The sequence below is a fragment of the Alternaria ethzedia genome (genome assembly GCF_023757985.1).
Source record: "Alternaria ethzedia strain BMP 0044 chromosome Unknown scaffold_5, whole genome shotgun sequence".
Classification (NCBI taxonomy): domain Eukaryota; kingdom Fungi; phylum Ascomycota; class Dothideomycetes; order Pleosporales; family Pleosporaceae; genus Alternaria; species Alternaria ethzedia.
The window spans coordinates 160461-182726 of NW_026056198.1; the positions used below are offsets into that span (position 1 = coordinate 160461).

General features: G+C 51.8%; 4 protein-coding genes across 4 annotated transcripts; 1 reads left to right on the top strand and 3 right to left on the bottom strand.

The window, feature by feature from the left end:
* Positions 1–151: 151 nt before the first annotated feature.
* Positions 152–1411, bottom strand: J4E87_002787 (uncharacterized protein; the record flags this gene model as incomplete). Its single annotated transcript, XM_049374421.1, has 1 exon — positions 152–1411. The coding sequence occupies one exon, from the start codon at positions 1409–1411 to the stop codon at positions 152–154; it is 1260 nt and encodes a 419-aa protein (XP_049235412.1).
* Positions 1412–6976: 5565 nt separating this feature from the next.
* Positions 6977–8753, bottom strand: CCT8 (T-complex protein 1 subunit theta; the record flags this gene model as incomplete). Its single annotated transcript, XM_049374422.1, has 3 exons — positions 6977–8214; positions 8265–8635; positions 8695–8753. 3 exons carry the CDS (start codon positions 8751–8753, stop codon positions 6977–6979), a joined length of 1668 nt encoding a protein of 555 aa, XP_049235413.1.
* A 666-nt stretch (positions 8754–9419) lies between these two features.
* J4E87_002789 (uncharacterized protein) lies at positions 9420–10620 on the top strand (the record flags this gene model as incomplete). The annotated part of the gene is made up of 2 exons (XM_049374423.1): positions 9420–10271; positions 10324–10620. 2 exons carry the CDS (start codon positions 9420–9422, stop codon positions 10618–10620), a joined length of 1149 nt encoding a protein of 382 aa, XP_049235414.1.
* Positions 10621–10920: 300 nt separating this feature from the next.
* On the bottom strand, positions 10921–11716 carry J4E87_002790 (uncharacterized protein; the record flags this gene model as incomplete). Its single annotated transcript, XM_049374424.1, has 2 exons — positions 10921–11187; positions 11249–11716. The coding sequence occupies 2 exons, from the start codon at positions 11714–11716 to the stop codon at positions 10921–10923; spliced, it is 735 nt and encodes a 244-aa protein (XP_049235415.1).
* Between the last annotated feature and the right edge of the window lie 10550 nt (positions 11717–22266).

Consider the following 22266-nt stretch of genomic DNA (forward strand, 5'->3'; position numbering starts at 1 on the left):
GAGCAGTCATCATCCACAACACACAAAGAGTCTCGGGAAAGCGCATGTGATATTAAGCATTATTAACATTACCAAGATTCTACAACTGCAAAGGACACGGAAACATCGCAAGCTATGAGAATAGGAAAATTCGCCATGCATACAGTCAAACTCAGATCGCAGCCTCCTCCTTCGTCCACTTGACCTCCTTCTTGACCTTGTCCCCATTCAGCGTCGGCAGCCCACTCATCCCCAACATGTAATCCCTCCCCTTCAGAATCCACACGAAGAATGAAGGTACCTTCCATCCAAAAACGGCACCAACACCGCCTCCGCTACCGATGGGGACAACCATAGACTCGGTCGTGTTAGCCGTGTACACTCTGTCCTTGCCCTTGGGTTTCGCCTCTGGAAGCATGGGGTTGTAAGAGAGCAGGTCGCGCTTGATGTTGGTGACTAGGGTAGGCAGAGCCAGGTTAATGTCCCAGTAGTTGTTGCGCGAATATGATGCGATGTCGCCGAAGCCGTAGACACGGGGGCCTGCAATGTCGACGCGAAGGGTGGAATCGTTCGTTACGAGGTAGCCCTTTTCATTGAGCAATTGATCTGGCAGCCACGACGAGTTTGGTTGAACGCCGTAAGCGGGAACGTAGAGGTCTGCTTCAAGCTTGCCACCGTCCTTGAGGGTCAGCGCCGTGCGACCATCTTTTGTCTGCGTTGAATCAACCACTCGCGTGTTGTAGACGATCTCTACCCCGAGCGCTTTGAGTTTCTGCTCTGCAACTTTGGCAATTGCAGGCCGGAGACCGGGGAGAAGCTGCTTGTCCGATGTGATCAGCGTAACGTCAACTTTTGGCTGCACCTTGCTGAACCACCCTGGCTTGCCGTTGCGATGCTCAGCAACCTCGCCCGCGAATTCTACGCCTGTCGCACCTCCGCCAACGATAACAATCTTCTTTGCCGATGCGATTTGCTCATTTGCCGAGCTGATCGCGTTCAGGGTACTTTGAGCATCGGCGCTCATCGAGAAAGCTTGGAAATAAGTCTTGCTTCCAGTTGCCACGACGAGGGCGTGATACGTCAATGATTCGTCTTCTTGTTCCTTGTTGCTGCGAAATAGGAGGCGCCGCGATGATGGCTCTAGACCCGTAGCAGAGGCTTCGATGAAAGTAAAGTCGTCTTTGGAGTATTGCTTGAAGCCCTCATGCAGATCGAAGAGGACCTTGTCGGTCGACATGCGCTCGGTAGAAGCTGCCACTCGTGGAGAGGCAACCCTGAAGTACCACTGTGAAGATGGCGAGATGTTGTAGACATGATACTCGGCGTCATTCTTTGCCTTGAGAGCTGGTAGAATGTGCTTCAGGATGTAATGGGTTGCCTGTATGCCCGCGCCTGATGCGCCAACAACGACAATGTTGCGTTGTTCTGACATCGTGAAATTGGTCGTGCAGGAGGCCAGAAAGTAACGTAGAAGTAAAGATAAAAGATGATGTGTGATATGTTCAATATGTCTGGAAGTGGGATGTTGAGATGCGATGTGTTGAATGATCTGAAAGCCGACGATGCCTTGCTCTACATATACTCACCTCCTCAACCGCGTATGCACCGAGCGCTTGTCATCACCTGAACGACGGACCAATTTTTCGGGAAACTTGTAATCAAGCACTGAATCCCAGTCACATCAACGTAAGGCCCTACAGACACTTCCTCGCTGTGTCGGCCGTTAACGCGTCGCGATAGCACACAAGCGAGGTTTGTAATGAGGGAAGGGCAGACCCGCCGGTCGGATGCCCACAGATCCGTGAGACCGACAGTTCGTAAGCACATCGCCAAGGCATCGGCAGCTCTCATTGGCTCTGATGCTCAAGGACGCTGCATTTCCGCTTGCTGATCCAAGGATTTATCAATCACTACTGTCTTTTCCATTCACAAGCTTTATTCGTTTCGCGTTTATGGAATTTAGTCACATTGAATGAAGAATGCGATATCCCACCTACTCCCCAATGGACCCTTGAACACCTCCAGATCCCATCCACAAGGCACACAAGAGGTTTCTCAATCAGAGCATGCGCTCAAATCAAGTCTGCGATATCGTTTTCATCCTCCCGTTCATCGTCATCACTGTCGGAGTCGCTGTCTTCGTCGTCCGTTCATTCCACCAGCCCATTTCCTCCATGCGCGTCGTTCATGTGCTGGTACACTGCCCCCATTTGTGAGAAGACCTCGAGACACACCCAGCATATGTGTCCGTGACAGACGTTGCACTCGACGTGGTTGCATCCGTCGACTTTCTCGATAAGTGTGGCGCAATTTTGGCATTCTTTCGTACCAGCGACCGCTTTGTACTCGTCCAGAAGCTGCTCGTTATGCTTATTCTTGAGGACATGCGATTCTGCGCAAGTCAAACCGACATGGGGCTCTGCATGGCATAGAGTGCACGTCTGGGTCAGACATGTAGGGCATGTGAAGATCTTACAAGATGCGTCGCGCCGATACACTGCTTTGCAGTCAGGCGCTCGACAATTGCGATAGATATCTGAAAAGTATCGGATATGATGAGTTAACGATGCCTTGAGCAACGCATCAATCATTGTTCCGGTAGCGTATTTATGCAGGTCTGCGATGGCTAGTGGTTGTTCGCAGTCTTCGTGCCAACATACTAGGGGAAAGTAATCGTCGCTTAGGTCGGATGAAGCTACCTCCAGTTGACGATCGAAGCATTCCTTGCAGGTATAGTGGCCGCATTTGGAGAGCTTAACGTCGTTCGTCGCATCGCGACAGATGGGACATATGTGTTGTGGTGGTGGGAATAAGTTCGGCTCAGATGTAAGCAGCAGCCAGGCGGTTTGCTCAGGGCAACGAAGAACCAGTGTTTTCTTCAGCACATCAAGGCTGACTTTTGACTCGCCCAATTTGTCCCGAGCCCGGGCAACCATGCCCGACCTAAGAATCTTTTGAAAGTTTCTCAAATCGAATTGGATAGTGATCCTTTCTTCCTCTGGGCTCTGCATGCTGGCTTTCTCTGCAAGGGTGTGCTCAACAAGCCCCATGCGTGCATCATCCTGTTCAGGATCATGAACGCGCAGACGCTGTTGGAACCTATCACTCATGATGACCACACCGTTTTCTCGTGCTAGGTCCTGTAGCCACCCAGCTCCAGATAGTGTTGCGAAGAAGTCGTGCCAGATCTCGTATCGCTCAGCATGACCATCTAGTCCCGTGGTCGCTATTCTTCCTGAAAGCAGGGCCTCCAGTGTCCTCTTCATGTCGACAACCTTTTCTTGATTCGTTCCCGATAAGCGCAATGTGACCATACCCTCTCGAGGCTTCTTCCAGACTGCGTCCACTTCTGCAACTTGCGAGATCATGTCTTCCACATTGGCCATGACAGGGTCGGAGAGCTCTTTTGGTGCACTGCAACCGACGTGAAGAAGGCATCACCGGCGTCTCACGTCTTATTAGGCAATCGTTGTTCCGTTTCTTTTGTGTGGTAAGGTGCTTTCGAACAACCAGTCATGAGGGCCCATCAAACACAAGCAGAGATCAACAAACATCACGCATGTCGCTGTTTACAGGCACCGGAAGCAATTTGCTTGTCATGTTCGCCATTCAGGACGCCCCTTTCGACTCCTGTAATAAGATAGATACGATATAAACCCTCCATGCGCCTGTCCACGCACCAACGCCGATAAACATGTTGACTGTGCAAATGATTCCACAAGCATCAGAATCATGCGGAGTGCAGTGCCTCCAGATCAAAGATACCTTCGTCGATGTTGGGTTCGTATTTGTGTTCCATGTTCTCCATATCGAGATAATCGTTCGCGTTGTTGAGACATAAGCTTGGAAGCGATAGGGCTGTTTGTGTGTGATTTTGCGCTTCGAAGCTGGGGTGGATTGCGGATAGCGATTCCGAAGTTTCATCCAAACTAAATCCCGAGTTCAAAACGGGATCTGAAAGGTATGGTGTCCGTTGAGCGGGGTTTCTTGTTTCAACACGAGGGTAAGAAGTGATGCCGTGGTCGCCGAGAGAGTAGCTGTACGTCGGAGACGAACTGACATTCGCATTCGATGGAGCGTACCTGTGATAAGCGCTACCAGCGTGTGACTGAAGGATCGGTGCGGGTGGTAGACTAGAGCACGCAACGTCCTCCAGCGACGTGACTCCATCTGTCGAAATGGCCGACAAAGGCTGTGATCTGATGTTCCGTTCCTGGTTGTTGCTGGTTGAAATTGGGTCCGCGTTGAAGACTTGTTCGAATGACCAGGGGTCTGCAGCCGCTGATGCGTACGCATCGAGATTTGTGCTGGTTTTGTTGGCAAGCCTAGGGCTTTGACCGCAGTAGCCCTCGTCATCCGTGGTCGTTTGGAAGGAATTCTCGTGAGACACGGGCGGTGATAGGGGGGTGTGCATGGTCGGGCTCGAAGGGTTCGTCATGAAATCCACTGCCGAATCGACTGGATTCGATCTTGCAGATTGACGTTCGTGTACCCATGTGCGCGCAAAATTGAGAACCCCTTCTTGAAAGGCTTTTTCTTCCATTGCTCGGCGACCTACAACGCTCACAAGCCCGGAGATAAGTCCATCAAACTGGCCACGATATTCATTGGCCCAAGGTAAAGGTATGGAATGTTCGGCCTCTTCGGGAAATAGGCGGCGGTAAACCAATCTCCACTTCTCCTCTAGTGTTCCGAGAGTTTTGTAGTCTTTTGTCTTGAAGTTGAAATCGGCATTGAGGCGTTCCCACGACAAACCGTGTACTTGTTTCAAATGATCTCTGCTGTATGTTAAAACCCAAGTCGGTGAAGAGTTCTGATTTTGAACGCAGACATACTTCAACTTGGCAAGCTCAAGATACCCCTTCCCTTTGCACGATGATAACTGGTGCGCCTTCGGATCATGCTTGTGAAATGGGCAACTGACACGGATCTCCCCCTCTATACCTACCTCGTCATCGTCGCTAGCGCCACCGTCCTCTTGCATGGAGAAGTTGAATTTATCGAGAGCACCATCCACCGGGAACCTGGGGTGGGTCCTGGTTGAAGCGGACCTTTTCCAACCCTTCTGAATCCCACTGGCGTTGCGAATGGGGGTGACCGAATTTATCGCCTTCCTTCTAGTCGCCTGAAGTCTGATTGAACCCTTGGGACCAAGGTCCGCATTTTGCTGCGGAGGGGAATATCGCATGGTGAATTCTGTGGGTGCGTAAGAGGGAGCTTCTATAGAAAGTTAGCTTTAAGCGCATAGAAGAGATTGGAGATTGCATACCAGGCAATCTATATCGGTCAGTCGGTTTCTCTATACGCTTGAAGGCGTTCAAGAGTGCTGACTTTGTTTGCCAGAGATGATAGTGTCTCGCTGCCGGTCAACAAGCGAGATACTACCACCTCGTGACGAGCAGATGATAATATTCAAAAAGAATACTATCAAATGATATGTAACATTGATGTGGCGACAACGTGATAACGATGTATCGACGAGGTCATTGAGAGATCTTTGAGAGATCAAATAACATTGAGTGAACGACGAGTTCAGCAGAAGACACGATGGGTACCTCTCATCTCAAGTTCCAATCAATGCATTATGCATGCAGATCGATGAACACAGAGACGACTGGACCCATCGTAGTGGCTGCTGAACGTCCCAGACTGACAGATCGGCAAATATGCCGTTCTCATCGCGATCCTCAAAAGAGGTTCAAGCGGAATGATGTCTAAGTCTAGATAATCTTGAGATTATAGTCGTTCCATTGGAGTAACAATAAGTGACACAAATAATTTTTAACACCAAAGGACCTGCACCGTGAGGCGTAGGGGTTGAGACCGGCTTTGGGGAGATGTGGTGGTGTGGAGATGGGGGTATGTAGATATGTGGATATGTGGATATGTGGTGATGGGGGATGGGGGATGGGTGTAGGTAGGGAACTCACAGCGAGATACAGTAGGGCGATGAATGGGATATTGGTGCTCGGCAGGACAGCGTTGATGATGTTCTCGACTATCGAACAGTTAGTCAAAAAGGGCTAACTAGATTTGAAGACCATACCACAGTTTACGACCTGCGCATTGAGCAAAGTGCTCAGTAGATGTGTTCGGTATTGACGCGTATACGTTGATCGAGCGAAGAGCGATATGTTGGAAAACACGAGGAATGTGGCGTACAGATAGATCGGGGCGAAAGGGGCGGCTTTGTATACTTCGCCAGACGCCAAGCGATTCGGCACTTCCGTGGAAATTATGCTTATAGGAGAATACTGGAAGAACAAAAAGGAAAGCGATCTGTCGCGTTCACCCAGCATCCTGCTGCATCATTGTCGCGGATCATGCCTCTGTCGGGCCAAGCGCGAAACACGGACCGCGTGATCTATGGAAGCAGCGGGAGTGGGAGCTGGGTGCCGATGCATCATGCATCTCGGGTAGTAACGTCTGCTGTTCATGCCAACCAGGCCCTGGGCAAGTCTGCAGTAAGGGTTGACATAGCTGTAATGCTAGAGCAAGAATCGATAAACTCTGCATGCTCTTGGCTGAAGGATTGCGTTCAGAATCAACGAGGGGTAGATAAGGCCGCTTCCGCGGCGAGGATTGATTGGACTGCTACTGCAAGTTTCCAGCTAGACCAGGATCAAAGTAAGACCACACAAGTACCGTATGTGAGCTCAGAACTGAGCTGAAGAAGAAAAACAACCCTCATGTTCGTAATCCAATGAAAGCCAACGGACCAACATCCTGGTACGAGCTCTGGGTTTTGGTAGCTTGGGTCGAAGAGACATCATGTTAAGGACAACCCCACGAGTGCCCGAGAAGCCGGACAAATGATCACATCAGCTCCATAGTTGGTCGGGTTCGCTCAGAAGCATTCGGTACTTCCATACCATGATATACGTGACACGTGAACAGCCGAAACCCGGTGAGGTAGAACGAAGATATCATTCGTCTGGTGCTTCAATAGCGTCTAGTCGATGTCATTATACACTACCCCTCATACCGGCAACGGAGTTTAATCATCTTGGTCCCAGTTGCCCGGCTGCGCCTTTCCAGGCATCTTGGGTCCACCAGCTTGCCTTGCGACAATGATCTGGTCGACACTGAGAACCGTCCTCGCAGCCTCGGTAGCGAGCTTAATGGCCCACATCTTGCTGACCCAGAGATCGAGAATGCCCTCTTCCTTGGCATCGAGTGTACCGGTGTTGTCGTCGTTCTCAATATCGACACCGACAGTCCACTCGTCGTCTTTCCTGCCTTTCTGTGCAGCGTGTGCGACGTACAGCTTGGCGAGAACCTCAGTTGCGTCCAGACCGGCTGACTCTGCGAGAGTTCGTGGAATGACCTCGAAAGCTTCAGCGTACTTGCGGATAGAGTATTGCGCCAGACCGGATGTCTTGTCCGCAATGGCCTTGATCTTCTCAACAAGCTGCATCTCTGTTGCTCCAGCACCTGGGACCAGTCGAGGATCACGGGTGATGGCCTTGACCACGTTGACACCGTCGTCAATCGCCCGCTCAACGTCGTCGAGGTGGTTCTGAGTAGCGCCGCGTAGAACCAGAGTCGCGGTCCGTGTCTGCTCATTCTCCTGTCTGAATACTGTGACGCGGTCACCGCCAATTTCCAGTGTCTCAACGACGTCGATAGTACCCATCTCATCTGGCATAGGTGCACCGAGACGAGCGAGCGGCGTAGCACCGACTACCCTGCATAACCGTCGAAGCTCGAATTTGGAGAGAACCTTGATGACGAGGATGTTGTAGCGGTTGAGGTAGTGAAGGGCCAGTTCTCCGATGGTCGAGCCAGCAACAACGACCCTCATACCGGAGTCGTGGAGCTCCTTGATGACCTGCTCCACCTGCTGCTCCTCGCCCTTTGTGAAGTCCATCATCTCCTTTGCGTTGTGCAATAGTACCGTGCCCTTGGTCTCAGTCTGGGAAATGTCGATAGGACATGAGAAGACTCCGACCTTGGCCTTTGTCGCCTTTGTGACGGTACCGTCTGGCTGTCTTGCGAAGACCATGCCCTTGACGACCTTGCTCTGCTCCAGGGCACCACCCATGATCTTTACTACGCGGACGTTGTCGACATTGAAGTTGACGGGGTTCTTGGGGAGGACGGCGAGAACGGCTTCGGCGACGAGGTCAGCGAGGAAGTCTTCGCTGCCCGACTGTTTGGCTGCGACTACGGTGCGGATGGCTTTGCTGAGTTCTTGCTGCGAGCGGATGTCTTCGACTTTGTCGCATACCAGTTCTGCGATAGGTTAGCCCCAATTCAGCTGCCAGTTTGCGTGAGTGACATACCCTCCAGTGTCTGCAGAGCCGCAAGCTGTGCCTTCTCGTAACCCAAGACAATGTCACTTGTCTTCAGGCCCATCCGTATTAACTCCTCCGCCTTCTTCAGCAGCTCGCCGGCCAGGACGATGACCAGATTTGTCGCATCACCCATCTCTGCCTCTTGTTGCTGGCTGGCCATGACGAGAAGCTTCGCCGCAGGGTGTACAACCTCGAGTTCTCGCAGTATCGTCGCCGCGTCTGAGGTAAGGATCATTTTCTGAAGGTGGTTTATGACGATCTTGTTGCGTCCATAGGGCCCGAGAGAGGTCTGAACGGTCTGGGCAATCGTCCGGCAGGCGTCGATGTTGCGAATAACAGCGCCATCTTCGGCGTCGTAGCTGTTGCGGGGTGGTTAGCTGGTTGTTTACTGTGATTGCGGGGTTGCAAAGGGCCATACTTCTGGTAACCCTGCTTGAATAAGCCGGCGTTAGGAGCGTTGGGTATCGTGAGAGACATGTTGGCGGCGTGTGAGGGGTATCAGGGTTGTGGTGGTGTGCCTGCGTCTAAGCTCTGCGCGGCGAGAACGCGTCCAGTCCCAAATTTCGATGCCAAGACTTGGAGATCGGGGGAAGGAAACACCGATAATGCACCTTCAACTGTCCCGGGAGTAAGGTATCAGATGTGATATATTGAGATGATGTGTACAGCTACGCTACGTCACTTGGGTCTTTAATCGTGCGCCCTCTCGGGGGATGGAACGGGGGCAAAGGCGCGTGAAGTTATCAGCCGCCAACGTTATTCTGGCGATAGTTACGGTACACCTAAGACCGCTCTGCTTGAAAGCATACATAGACGCATGCAACGCATGAGCCAGCGGATAAGCTGACTGTTGTGCCGTTTTAAACATAACGTCGTCACATAGATAAGCATGCAAGCGTATAAGGTCCTTGAGCGCGTAAGAATGTGAGCAAAATCTATCTAGCCGTACACCTTAGGATTTGTGAAGGTACCGCTAGCGAAAAAGACTGCTCGACTCCCTCTAGGCACCGTTAAATGACCAGGATCTCATGACAATGCGAGTATGCTGGGGATAAGGATAGGTGCCGTGGAGAAGAAGAGATGGTGTTCGCGCCGAAGAAAAGTTAACTCGGAATATCTGCTTAGGTAATGCCGCTAGACCCAATGCACCTCCGCTCCCCGAACTTTTCTGAGATCTCGAGATGGCAGCGGCTGCATCGAGATACCGCGGAAGGCACTGGGAGAAATGAACGCCGGACAGCAGACAACGAGGCGATTGGCCTCAAGAGCTGGTATGGAATGCAATTGGGGCTAGAGGCAACCGGAGCGCTGACGAACGAAGGTCAATCAATATGTCGCTCATGTAGAGACACCGTCGCCCGCACATATGCATCCGCTGCCGCCGCGGCTGTCCAAACCGAGGACCAAGTTGCCCAACACATTCCTCCCGTTGCCCAGGTATCGCCGTCAACATCCTACGCCGTCAACGCAGGTGTCGTCTTGTCCCGCCCCCCGCAAATAACACGCGACCTCCACCCTTTCGAAGCTGCCTTCTTCCTATACCAACGGCGATTGAACGAACGACTTGCGCTACCCTTCACAAGATACTTCTACGTAAAGAAGCGAACACCCGCAGATCTAGAATGGAAACGGAAAATGAAGCAACGGCTGACCCCCGCCCGCGACATCGGACGATACCAAGGTTACGGAGACGAAGCATGGAACGACGAGCTCCTCGTAGGAGCACAAGAGAGCGACTTTGAACACCAGGTTGGCAAGCTGATCGAGGACGCTGAGCAATCTGGCCTGGAGGACGCATCGGACACTACTGGCGCAAAGAAGATGGAGCGCGAGCCCGTAGAGAAGCCAATGCCGAGGATAACAGAAGCGGATCAGAAAAACGACACAAAGAGCTTGAATCGCGCGCTTCAGAGAACGCTATACCTGCTTGTTAAGAATAAGGAGGGGCAATGGCAGTTCCCACAGGATCGCTTGAAGGAGGAGAATCTGCACGGCGTACGCAATACCACATCCTACGAATATCTACTGAGATGCTAACAACTACCAGGCAGCGAGTCGTATCATCACACACACCGGTGGCATCAACATGAACACTTGGCTTGTCGGCCACGTGCCAGTTGGACATCACCAAGTGGACTACCGCGAACCCAAGCCCACGGGCGATCTCAAGGAGTATGGCTCCAAGACCTTCTTCCTGAAGGCGCGCATCATGGCCGGCCAAGTCAACCTCAAGGAGAACAAGCTTGGTCTTCAAGACTTCAAGTGGCTAGCCAAGGACGAATTGCAGAAGGAGGTAGATGGCAGCTACTGGCGGCAGATCAAGAACATGTTGGCAGAGCGATGATTGATATGTACGACCAATGTATTCTAGCGCTGTATACTGAACGCGTGTAGCTCATGATATTCCCAATAGCATCATGCAAAGTTATCATGGTGGATGCTATGCCGAGATCGCTAGTCAACGACGAAAACTCACTGTGATGGTGAACTCCACATCAGCATGTTTGAAAACAGGAAGGATGCTGAAAACACGACTGATATTCTTTGGACATATCGATCATTCACAACGCGAATAACTTTTCCCCTGCGGCAATTGTAAATTTTGGCCCTCTCAGCTCCAAGCATAGCTCTCATCCTGTAACCCTTATGTACACTTCTCCCAATCATAACTGAACCCCTGCTGCGCGCCATAGTACTGGTCACCAAGCGCCTCGCTGTACGAGTGTTCGCTATCTACCACACCCTTTTGACCTTCCTTACCTTGAACCCACATCTCCGTGCGAAAGGTGAACGTACCACTTCCGCAATTAGGCTGAGGAATAAGCTCGGGTGGGTAACTGATGTTGGAGTAGTGTTCTTGAGCGTACGGACCAGATGAAGCAGGGCCAGTCAAGTCAATGGTGTCGGCAACCTATTGGAAGAGTCAGTACATGGTCTGACTAATGGAGGGTTCAGTATCATGAACAACGTACCTCCGTTCTTCCAACCCCTTCGCCCACGTAGTAAGCAAAGTCCCAGTACACCTGCACTCCCTCATCAAGCTCGTACGTCATGATGCCCTTTGTACCGTTCTTGTGCAGCCTCAGCTTATAGTCTTCTGCCTCAGCAGTCTTATCGAAATCCTTGTACTCCTTGTATGCCAGCGTCGTCTCGCACCATGTATGGCGGGGGCCAGCCTCGAGGTCGACACGCATCCATGGGTATGCGATGTACCAGTAGTAGATCTCGCTGCCATCGACGGTGTTAGAGCCAAAGGTTGGGCGCGTGGTGCGCGAGACTGTGCCGTTTTTGCCGGAGTCTGGACAGCCTGGGCCGCGGATGGAGGATATGGTGAACGACCAGTTCGGTGGGAGGACACGAAGGGGGTCGGCGGAGGGCGAAGGGTGCGCGAAGGTGGTCGCGAGGCTAAGGAGAGTGGCGGCAGTGGTCGTATACCTCATCGTGGATGCGGTAAGCAGAGCTCAGGTAGATGACTAGTTGAGGTTGAATCTGTTGTTTCGTGAGCAGATGCTCGTTCTCTCGAGTCCTTTATGTAGACTTTATATGTGTCAGTGTAGTCTTTCGCGTCTGTATAAGGACGTGTACTCTGGGTAAAGCTATCATCACGGCATACAGACAACAGCTTCGTTAATCACCCGCAGGTCCAATTAGCACGTAACCCCACATCGTCATGGGGATGATTTTAGATTGCTATAGAAGCAGAATCAGCGTTATGCCATGCCAGTATAGCGATCGCAATATCGAGGCGAAGTCTGGTGATGTTGCTCGACGTTTATGAAGGCTGGAAGAGTATGAGTGAGGGGAGATGAAGTCAGGCGGCAGTCGCCCAAAGTGTGATTGACTGCTCCCTGTCCGCGGCTGCATGCTGCGCTGAGCGGATATCCGGGGTGTACAAGGCCTATGTCCTTTGATCGCGCATATGCAGAGTTAATCGCGTTCATATGAGGTTGTTCCGTCAATATAAGGTTAAACGGAGTCGTGTGGGGAAACCTGGAAAGGGAGGGTATGCAGCCGCTTGTTAAGGTGCTGACGCTGTGCAGCACCGGCCGTGTCCGTCAGCAACATGAAACACAACGAATGAATGGACGTCAATAAGGTGACGGTTCCCATATCCGTAAACTGATACGTCAGTCTTTAGCCTATAGTGATTGTTGTACGTGAGGAAATACGAATGTGTTGAGTGCGTGTCACCATGGCTGGTTGCTCCGGAAAGATGTGACAGCATTTCGGAGAGTTGTTGCCATCCGGGATTCGTCCAGAAATCTGATCCTTCGTATGTATTAGCGCTTGGCGAAATGTGAGAAATTGTGAAGCGAGAGCTTCGACGGAGATGGGTTAAAAAAGCGCTATCGATGACAGGTATTGTTGCTACTATGCGAAAGGATACCAATTACATAAAGCTACTGATCAAAGCTTGAAATTGGAGTACTTCTCAGTCACTGAAAAGTCAGGGGCAACCCCGATGCAGTGTTGAGGTCCGATAGTGAAGACCCGTGAACCCAATTCCACCATATCGGCATTGCTTGACCTGTTTCTCAAACATCGAGGTGATAGGAGAAGGCCAGCGTTTCGAACGATCAATTGTTATCATGCTCGGCAAGCTCTTGCCAAAGCGATATGGAGACGGGAATGCTGATGTAGCGTTCTCATCGGTTTGCTGCGTGAACCCTAGTGATAATAAGAGGCTTGCGGCCCTAGACTTGGGAAAATCGCAATACGACCAAAGCAAGTGATCCTACCGGTTTGATGGGATGCGGTCTAGTACCCGATTCGAGCCTTTCTGAGTAAGGTGGTGATGGTGACCACCAAAACGGCCCGAAAAGGCAGTACGATGCGCTAGCGTAGTCGATGCAGGCCAGAGCCAAACCCGATTGGCGCTCGATGCGAGACCACCAGGTCTGCCGATTCTCCATATAGCTTCGTCGGCAAGGCCCCAGACTTGTGCGTCATGTTCCGAACATCAGAGTGACGTTTGAAGCGCGACTAGGGTTCCGCATATGTGCTGCTCTAGTTGTAGCTGTGCCTCTCTGGCACAGCATAGGATATGTCGTCTAGCTAGAAGCCCTAGAACGATTGCATGGATAATCGTGTAGCATTGTGAAGACATCCAACTAGTATCATCAATGTGACTTCCCACTCCAGACATTGACCAATTCATCTAGTATCGAGACCGACGGAAACTTGCTTATGCTCAAGACGGATCTGAGAATCTCCAGTATCTCCGCTTGTCGATCTGGTGTCTCCATACAGAGTGCCGCTGATGTCAAGTCAGTAATCTGTACATATACGAAGAGCTGGTATAAACACCTGCATAGATAGCCTGGAAGCTGACAAAAGCCGAAGGGGAGTTTTGCGATTGCTGCGCCAAAGCAATACCACATATCGTCGACGTGCTTTCGCGAAGGAGCTTGAAGCGAGTTTGATACGTGTTGAGACCTCCTGTCGTTGGCTGATTGAGAATCATGATTATTCGCGCAAAGTGGTAGGTTTGGATAGCAGCAGCATGTGCGGGAGGGTGTATCCAGATCGGCGTCGGCTTCGCTTCGAGGGTCGAACTTGGAGATGATGCGGTGGGTCCAGTCTCCACAGGTATGGGCTCGAAGCTTGATGGAAGGAGACTTTTCCAAGCATCTAGCATTCGTAGCAGTGTTTCTCCTGCTTCAATGTAGCCAGCTATGTCCCCTTGCTTCGGCGCTGCTGCGAACTGGACACATTTTGCGGCGATATATATGATGCGTGTCGCCAGTCCTTCCGACGTGAGTTCCACCATCGGTACCTTGGGCTGATGTATTGTCAGAGCTGGTCGTCCAGTACGAAAAGCTGCCCAGATGTCTTGCCGCAGCCAAGCCCACCAAACTGCACGTTGCAGACTATCGGGAGACTCGCCGCTTGCGCCTGCGTTCTTTTGTATCCAGAAAGCTCCTCTCAGATGACGGTCCCAATTACTGTGATCGGGATTACCAGCCGTACCAAACATTTCTACGAGTTGGTACATGTGATTAGTACCTTTCGCACACGTTATTCGCATAGAGACATTGCTTACCATATGTCGAGATCATCGTAGCAGTGACCAATATTTCGCGGGAATTGGTATATGACTGATGCCATATATTCTGCGACAGATACTGCAGTGTCTCATAGTACAGTTGTTCGGCAGCCCTTCGTGGAGTGGACGATGCGCTAGAAGACGAAGCGGGCGTACCGGGTTGAACCTGAGAAGCAGCCTCATTGCCGACATCCTGATCCTGAGATAGGGCCATATGACAAGCACCGACTGCCAACAAGGACTTGAGCAGACCTACGTTATGCAAGGCGAGGTGGGGAACAACATTCGCAAAGTGTTTCGCAGGGTCGAAAAGATCCAAGATCGGTGCTACATCACTGACATAATGTTCAAAGTACGTCAGATCTTGCCGCTTCAACTCAATCCTTGTTTCCGTATTCCATGGTTGCTCGGCTATTGCGACTGTGTGAACGTTGACGCTACCAAAAGGGTCATCATCGCCTGCTAGAGCGACGGATTGCCGAGGGGACTGTCTTCTTGATAAACTTGCAATATCGAAATTCCAGCGATTGCTATTCGTTTGCCCTTGCATACTGTTGATCGCGTCTTCCGCCAGTAGATCATACCTATCAGATCTTAGCCAATGTCAATCTCAATAAGCGGGTCGATATTACCATTCGACAGGTCCAAAATTAGGCGCCAAGCTTTCCCCGAAGGTGAAAAGACTGTCGTCAAGGAAGAAATCATCGTTTGGTAGTATACTTTCAGTGAGCCCCGGCGGTTCTGCGGGGAATGAGGGCCACGACTGTAACGGCTCCACAGGCTCTGAACCTAGCGTTGGAATGCTTACAGAACCAGGCTCGGTCTCATTGTTTGATGGCGCTGAGTCCCCAATAGCTGCGGTCACGTCGACGTCACGCGCACTTAGTGCTCGCGGGCGTCGGGGTGTTGGGGTCCTCTCAGCATATACACATTCTCGTTGGACTCTCTCGCAGTTTTTGCAACTTGGATGGCTTTCGTCGCACTTGACCTTGCGCTTGCGGCATGTCAAGCTGTCCACTTGTTAGCATTGCGCTGACGATGCTGTGCATAGAGAGGTTCGAGCTTCTGCTTTCACAGTAATTAATGCATGCTTGATCTGCGTGAACTTACCACCCTGTCGAGGTCCTCAGTCCACGTGATTTAGACGGCATGTTGTGCTGTGCTCAGGCTGAGGGCGAGCGAGCGTGCGAAGCGATCGCATCGAGGAACGGAACGCGCTCGATGCGGGCAGGCCGACTCAAATACCAGACACGCGGAAGCTAGCCGCAGTCGCGTGCAGACGTTAGCAGCGACGCTAACTGTCTCACGGGCACCAGAAGGATCTGCTGTGGGGAACCTGGACACATTGGGGATTTACGGGATTGCGAAGTCTGAGGGACGAGAGCCGTAGCTGTGGTGCTGGTGAAGATCGTCCCGAGCTTCATTGGTGTTATGTAAGCGCTAAGCCGCCCGTCGGCGACCTGATGCCTTTATAATTCCAAAGCTTCACATCGTTGCAAAGGGCTGTGATAAGAAGGAAATTCTCTCAGTATTACTGTTTTGTATTGCTGTCTAGATACAAATTGGACTATTCCTAATTCTTCATACTTGGTGTAGCCTGTCAATCTTTCCTGGACGCCTCCTGGTTGTTTCTTTTCAAGGTCATGTACGTAGTCCACCAGTCTATCAAGCTGTTTTGCGATCCTTCTCTTTGCACCTCCAACTGTTCTTCGATCCGTCGTGTAGTGGCTCTGACTGCGTGCCGCCTCGAGTCCTGAGACCATGAGTTTTGCAATCGGACTTGTAGGCTACGCTCTCGTTCCGAAAGTGAATGCCATGGAACAGCCAACGGAAGCCGCGAGCAGCGGCGCAGCAATAATCCCAAGGATTCAGTACCTCCACCAAAGCTTCATTGGGTCCACACTCGTATCTTTGTTCAGGGAACTTCGGAAGCCGATCGATCTTGTAGGGCCTCCATGGGAACGCCCAGTAATGCAGGACAGCAAAGACCAAAGTCTCAGTGCATGTAAGCAGACAGGTAATTCCGACATGAAGATCCAGTTCAGCAATGAAGCGCGTAGGTCGCAGTGCTCTGTATTGAATGAGCAGCGAGATGAGCCATGTTTGCCAGTAAGTAAAGAAGACGATAAGCTTGACGCAAACCATCTTGAAGACGGGCCTGTTGGGTGCGAGATCTTCTTTGAGTTGCCCGTAGATCTGATGTAGGCAATACATCGCAACAAGAACAGAGAGTGCATCAAAGATGGCCGTCCATAGCGAAGCGTAGCGTACGTTATGACTTCCTTTGCAGAATTGACCGAGGGATGACGTGATGACGGCTACGGTTGTTACGATGGTACGAAGAACGACATATTGGAATATCCCGATGTAGTTGATCTGCGGATGATCAGTAACCTGTCAAAGAATACAGGCTAGGCCATCACTTACATTGAACCAGGTAATGCCGCTCCTCGGCCTCCTCAGCAATCCTTTGTGCTCGCCGCCGGTCAGCTTCTGGAACCAATTCAACGGCCAACCCCAATTCTTCGGTTCGACGTGGCGAAAGTACTCTTTCTGCTCATGGAGATCAGGTGCAATATAATGACACATGAGCGTGAAGAAGCTCGCGACTGCATAAGCGGAGTAGCATTCGCGGACAAGCTCACAGTAGACAGCCCTTCTGTAGAACACATAAGAGAGCAATGTGGTCCACGCGTAGACCGGAATGACGAAGAGGATACGTATAATATGTTTTTGTTCGTGTGGGTGTCGGTAGTGCAGTGCGTGTTGCATGAGGTGGAAGACGGAAACCCCAATCGCCAATGACGCCAGAGTGCAGCAGACATTTAGAGTCAGCAGGTGGAAGGTGATATCTTTATGGCCAAAGGGCAAAGCCTGTTCGGCGATGAGGTCGCTCGTGAGCTGATCGCCTGGACACCGGGCGGCCATTGTCGTCAGTTGTGCGAATTGAGTGAGGAAATCAGTGTCCGACTACGTAGGGAGCCACCCTACCATGCGCAACAAGGTCGGTGCAGGAGGAGCATTGCAATGAAGAAGCTACAGCAAACCGTAGCCGTCGTTCTTGCCTGCTGCAATTTCGAGCAGAGGCCTGATATAGGGAAGGAGGATTTGGCCAAGAACATTTGTTGCAGAGCACCTGGCCCGGTTCTTCGACTTTCGATATTTCTTACACAAAGATTGCATCCCTTCGGGTAAATCATCCTCTCCAAATGTCTGCCCCTCTCCCTCTATATCCACCCCTTCCTCGCCCTCTGTAGCCACTACCGCCTCTGCCACCTCTGTAGTCAGGGCGCTCTTCACCAACTTCGACAACCCTGTCATCGTCGTCAAAACTGTATTTGTACTTCATCTCAGTCTTGATGCCCCGCCCCTTCCTCGTCTGGCCAGGTGCCCAGTCTCTGCTTGTCTCGGCGTCCAGTTCCTTCAGCCTCAGATCGGAAATATCATCCGAAACGGGGAGATAGAAGAGTTGGGGCTTCGCTTCTGTGGAGCTGAACAGATCGTGCAGTGTTTTGAATGAAGCTTCAGTATTTTGTCGGGTATCTTTCGATGAGGCTGTTGGGAGCGGTGGTGCTGGTGCTTGTTGTATAGATGGCATCCGTGCGTCTGCGCTTGCGCGTGGGCCTCGTGGTGCGTTTGCAGGAGCGCCTGAACCGACTTCCTGGAATTCAGCCACAATAGAGCCATCACTGGACTCTGGATATACGACTTCAAACCGTTTGGGGTTGTGGGAGCGTTTGTTTGCACGAGCGTCCTTCTCGGCAGCTGCAGCGTCCTCTTCCTCTTTGATCCAATCCTTCACGTGCTCATCCGGGACGAAGTCGACCCAGAGCTCTTTCCTGTTACCTTCCGGTGGCCAGATGGAGCCGTGTAAAGATGCTCGCACTCGTGATGCAGCAGTCTTAGTGCTAAAGAGTACAAGCGCATGCGACTTGAGTACGTCCAGGAAAAGGGTTTCCACAATTGTGGGGTCCGGTGAGGTGGATGGCGGCGAGGCAAGAGAGATTAGGTGTGCTCGTAGTGGCTCCAGACGCAGAGGGCGCATAAAATTGCGGATGTACAATGCAGATGTCACAGGGTGAAGCGCGGGTACCGTGGGTCTGTCATCAGTCAAGGCTTCCTGGGGTGTGTCATCTGCGTTGGATTTCATGAGGTCTTTGTACCGAGAGGCCTTTTCCTTTTTCTCGCGTCTTGTATCAGTCTCCAAAACTGGCGGATCTTCCCCGGCTGGTATAGAGCGAGTGTCGTTTGTTTCGTTTGGATTGCCATTTGCTAAAGGTGCGGTCTCTTCCTCCGATCTTCTTTGCTCCATGACGGTGTCCTCGTCTTCCTGCAGGTGGACGCCAGGCGCCGGTTCCTGGCTGGGCCTGTGCTTCTTTACCTTGATTTCCTGGTCCGCCATCTCGGGGGTGTCACTCCTCCTCTTTCTCTTCTTCGAGTCTGTTTCTACCTCCTCCGTGTTGAGCCTCGATGTTTCCGTCGTCGAGGGCTCTGGAACAGCAAGCAGTTCCGGATTCTCAACGGATTGTTGCTCATTGGACACAGGTGAAGCTGTCTTCGCGTCCATGCTCGTGTCTTGCAAATCTTTGGGGAGTCCAGACGTTGGCTGCGCCAACCGCAGAGCTTCAGCAGCCGGTCCTGGAGCATCTGGCAGCTCGCCCTCTGCGACTTCGACCTTCTTTACGTCTCCAACTTCCGCATCCGTAGGCTCCGTCACGGTTGGGCCAACCGCATCCTCGGCATCTGCGGGCGGTGCATTGAAGACTCCCGCCGGTTGTATTGAGCCGGGCTCCTCCGCATTGGTTGTGTCCTCGGCAGGCCGCTCTATTGCTTTAATCTCGTCTGGTGGAGGAATCTCGCTGTCAATGTGCGAAATTGTCTCGGGGAGGGAATCGGTAGTCGCTGCGGGTACGGGTTGAGGCTCTGGCTCGGCTTCGCGTGTAGGCTGCTCTGCTTCTAGACTCGGGTCAGCATCTAGCGGCAGCGATGTGCTCATAGTGCGCATACCTCCAGCCTCAGGGAGCGCTGGTCCAGGGACATGCTCTTTGGTGGCAGTGTCGTCGCCAACTTCGGTATTCGCCTGCTCTACCGCATCCGGCGGCGCGTCTGCGCTTTCGGTACCCTCGTCTGGCGCACTGGGAGTCTCAGCAGCGAGGTCGGCCTCCTGGAGCTTCTCGATAATTTGCGCCTTTCGTGTCAAGCCGGTGCTGGGTATACTCCGGTCCTTCAACACCTGCCGCAGTTGCGCGACTGTCTGTTTGCTGTAATCTGTCATGGCCGGGTGCTGTGCTCAATCGTAATAAAAATAGCGGGAGTAGAGTCGCATAGAACTGCTGAACATATGCGCCTGTACAAGCAGCCAAAAGAATGATAAGTAAGGGAGAATGAGAAGGTGCGACAAGGCTAGGGAACCGCAAACGTCACGCCTCGAGGAAGTTCGCGCGCGTTGGAGGCGTGTGCTAGTGGCTTGGCATACATACACGTCCCGCAAGCCACCTGGGCGCGTGTGGGGAGGGCTGCATTAACCGAGCGATCATGGCATTCTGTCACTTTCTTCGAACTCTCCGTCTACATACCTAGGTAGACATCACATTCAAGGTGGTGAGCGCGCTGACTATCTACCCAGGTACCCGAAATGCTACCTGCCAAGTCTTTTCGTGTCATCATCATGAAAGGGTGGTTAACCTTTGAAGAGTTGAATACTGCTTCAGGGAAAATACGATCCGGTAAAGCATGCAAACATCTGCACGGTCAGCTTCGAGGGTTATGAGGCTGATAATTCGGTTTGCGCATGTTGGTCATGAAGCCGTGCAAAATCAAAACACATGATACCAGTTGGAAGACGTTTATCGGAAGATAAAGCTTAGCGCCATCCGCATCACTTCATGTTCTTTCAAGTTTCCTGTTCCTGAATAGGAAAACTCTAAGTTGCTTCACGTCGTCATCTCCCATAGCGTACCATAAGCGCTAGAGTGTACTCATCTAAGTAAGCTCTCACGCATACCTGAAAGTGGCCGCATGGGTTTGTGATTACATCGTAATAGGGGTATCTTAAATCCAAAAATATCAAGTCTCGAGTGATCCCACAAGTAGTATCCCATTTTACAGCATCATTCTGTACGGCTGTATAACGAAACGCTCAGATAGATGAGTTGAGTCAGGTAGCCCGCATCACACAGGTTCCGGTATTCGGCAGCTTCATAGCCGCGCGATGTAAGAGTCCTTCTGGAAGGGATTGGAGCGGACCGGAAGCGCTGGTACCGACGATCGTTGATCTTCTTGTGCCGAGCGATTACTTGTAGCTAGCCTGATTTACAAGTGGGTTCATTAAAAACCGAAACGGGGCGAACTGAAACCTAATTGATGGCTAGCGCAGAGAACAGGAGCCGTGATGTCCATCCCACCGAATGAGCATGGGAATGCTAGCAGTCGATCTCAATGTCCAGAGCGCCCAATCGCTCCGGATGCTACGGTCAAGCTCGGAAGCAAGGCACTGACAGGGCTATAGAGTCATTGTTGTGATGCAAAGCACCATGTTAGTCTACGTGGGTATGATGACGATCCCAAGCGAGAACGCATCTTTGTATATAACGGGCCTATGCCACCGTAAGACCGCTCTCTACTCAACCATCCATCTGAATCATCAGCTACACCATGGCACGCTTCTTCTTCCAAATACTGCTTGCTGCCGCGAGCCTCGTCGCTGGCCAAAGCACAACGTGCCCAAATGAGGTTGCCATCTACAATCAGCAAGATCGCACTATGAGTGCGACCAGCAGTAAGTGTGAATTCTCTGGACAGTAAGGAAATCTTGTACTGATACAGTTTGCAGACTGGTTCCTTGTCCCGGTGCCTAAGGATGCTGTCATGAAGGCCCTCAAGGAGTCGTTCTCGAGCTTAGTCAACCTAGGCGGACTAAATCTGCTATCTCTTCCCGAAGAGCTGAAATTTCCCGAGGGCATGCACCCGGTCATCGTCAACGCCGGAGCCAACACCGATATCCGCCAGGGCGGCCTCCAGCTTGCTACAGGAGTGATGACCGCCAGCTCTATGATCCCCTACGTTGGCGTCGGTAGCTCCAAGACACCACTCAATGCGCCCCTCGTGTCGTACCTTGCCGGCGTGGACGAAGTAACCCAGGGTTACGTTGCCGGCCTTGTTCCCTCTCTAGTTGGTAAGTAATAAGCGCACACTCAGTTCAGCTTGAGGGTCATAGCTAATGCGCAAGTCTTTAGCTACTGTAGGCGGTATTCAGACCAGAATCGGCGCATTTCTACCACTCAATGCACCATTCCAATCATACAGGGATGGATCTTTCGGCATCAACTCGAAGTGGGCACAGGCACCCAACCCAGTCAGCGGTCCTGGCCTGTACTCCGAGGCGATCGATCTCAAGTTCGTCAGCGAACCCAACCAAGCAGCACCCAAATACTCCCTCGACATGTGGAAAAGCATGGTCAACCAGCCCTTCTTGCTCGGCAGCGTGGGAAGCCTCCTTTCACCCAAGTGCCAGCGCAACGTCTACTTCTTTAACAACGCCACCGCACAGCCAACTTACCGCTCGGGCAACGTAACTCTTGGTCCTTCAGCGGGTGCCAATGTATTCTCTGCTACCTTGCAAAAGGCCAGTCCAGATGGTTCCGGATTCTACCAGGGAGTTTATGGCTTCACTGGCTGTGGGCAGGCTGTCGGATATGGCGCTGTTGTTCCGCTAGGCGAGGACTGCGAGGCTGCTGCTCAGGCCATTAAGAATACCCCTGGAGCTTTGTAAGAATACTTAATGACCTACCTGGATAGGTAGATGAAAACTACTTGTCGAGTAATACCAGTAATGTTAGCCATGTACCCAGAATGTCTCAATTCCAGGTTTTATGCTTCTTACGTGCTATAGAAGTAATGAAGAGCTAGCGGAAGGACGTTGCACGTCTTTGCTGCAAGTCGTTA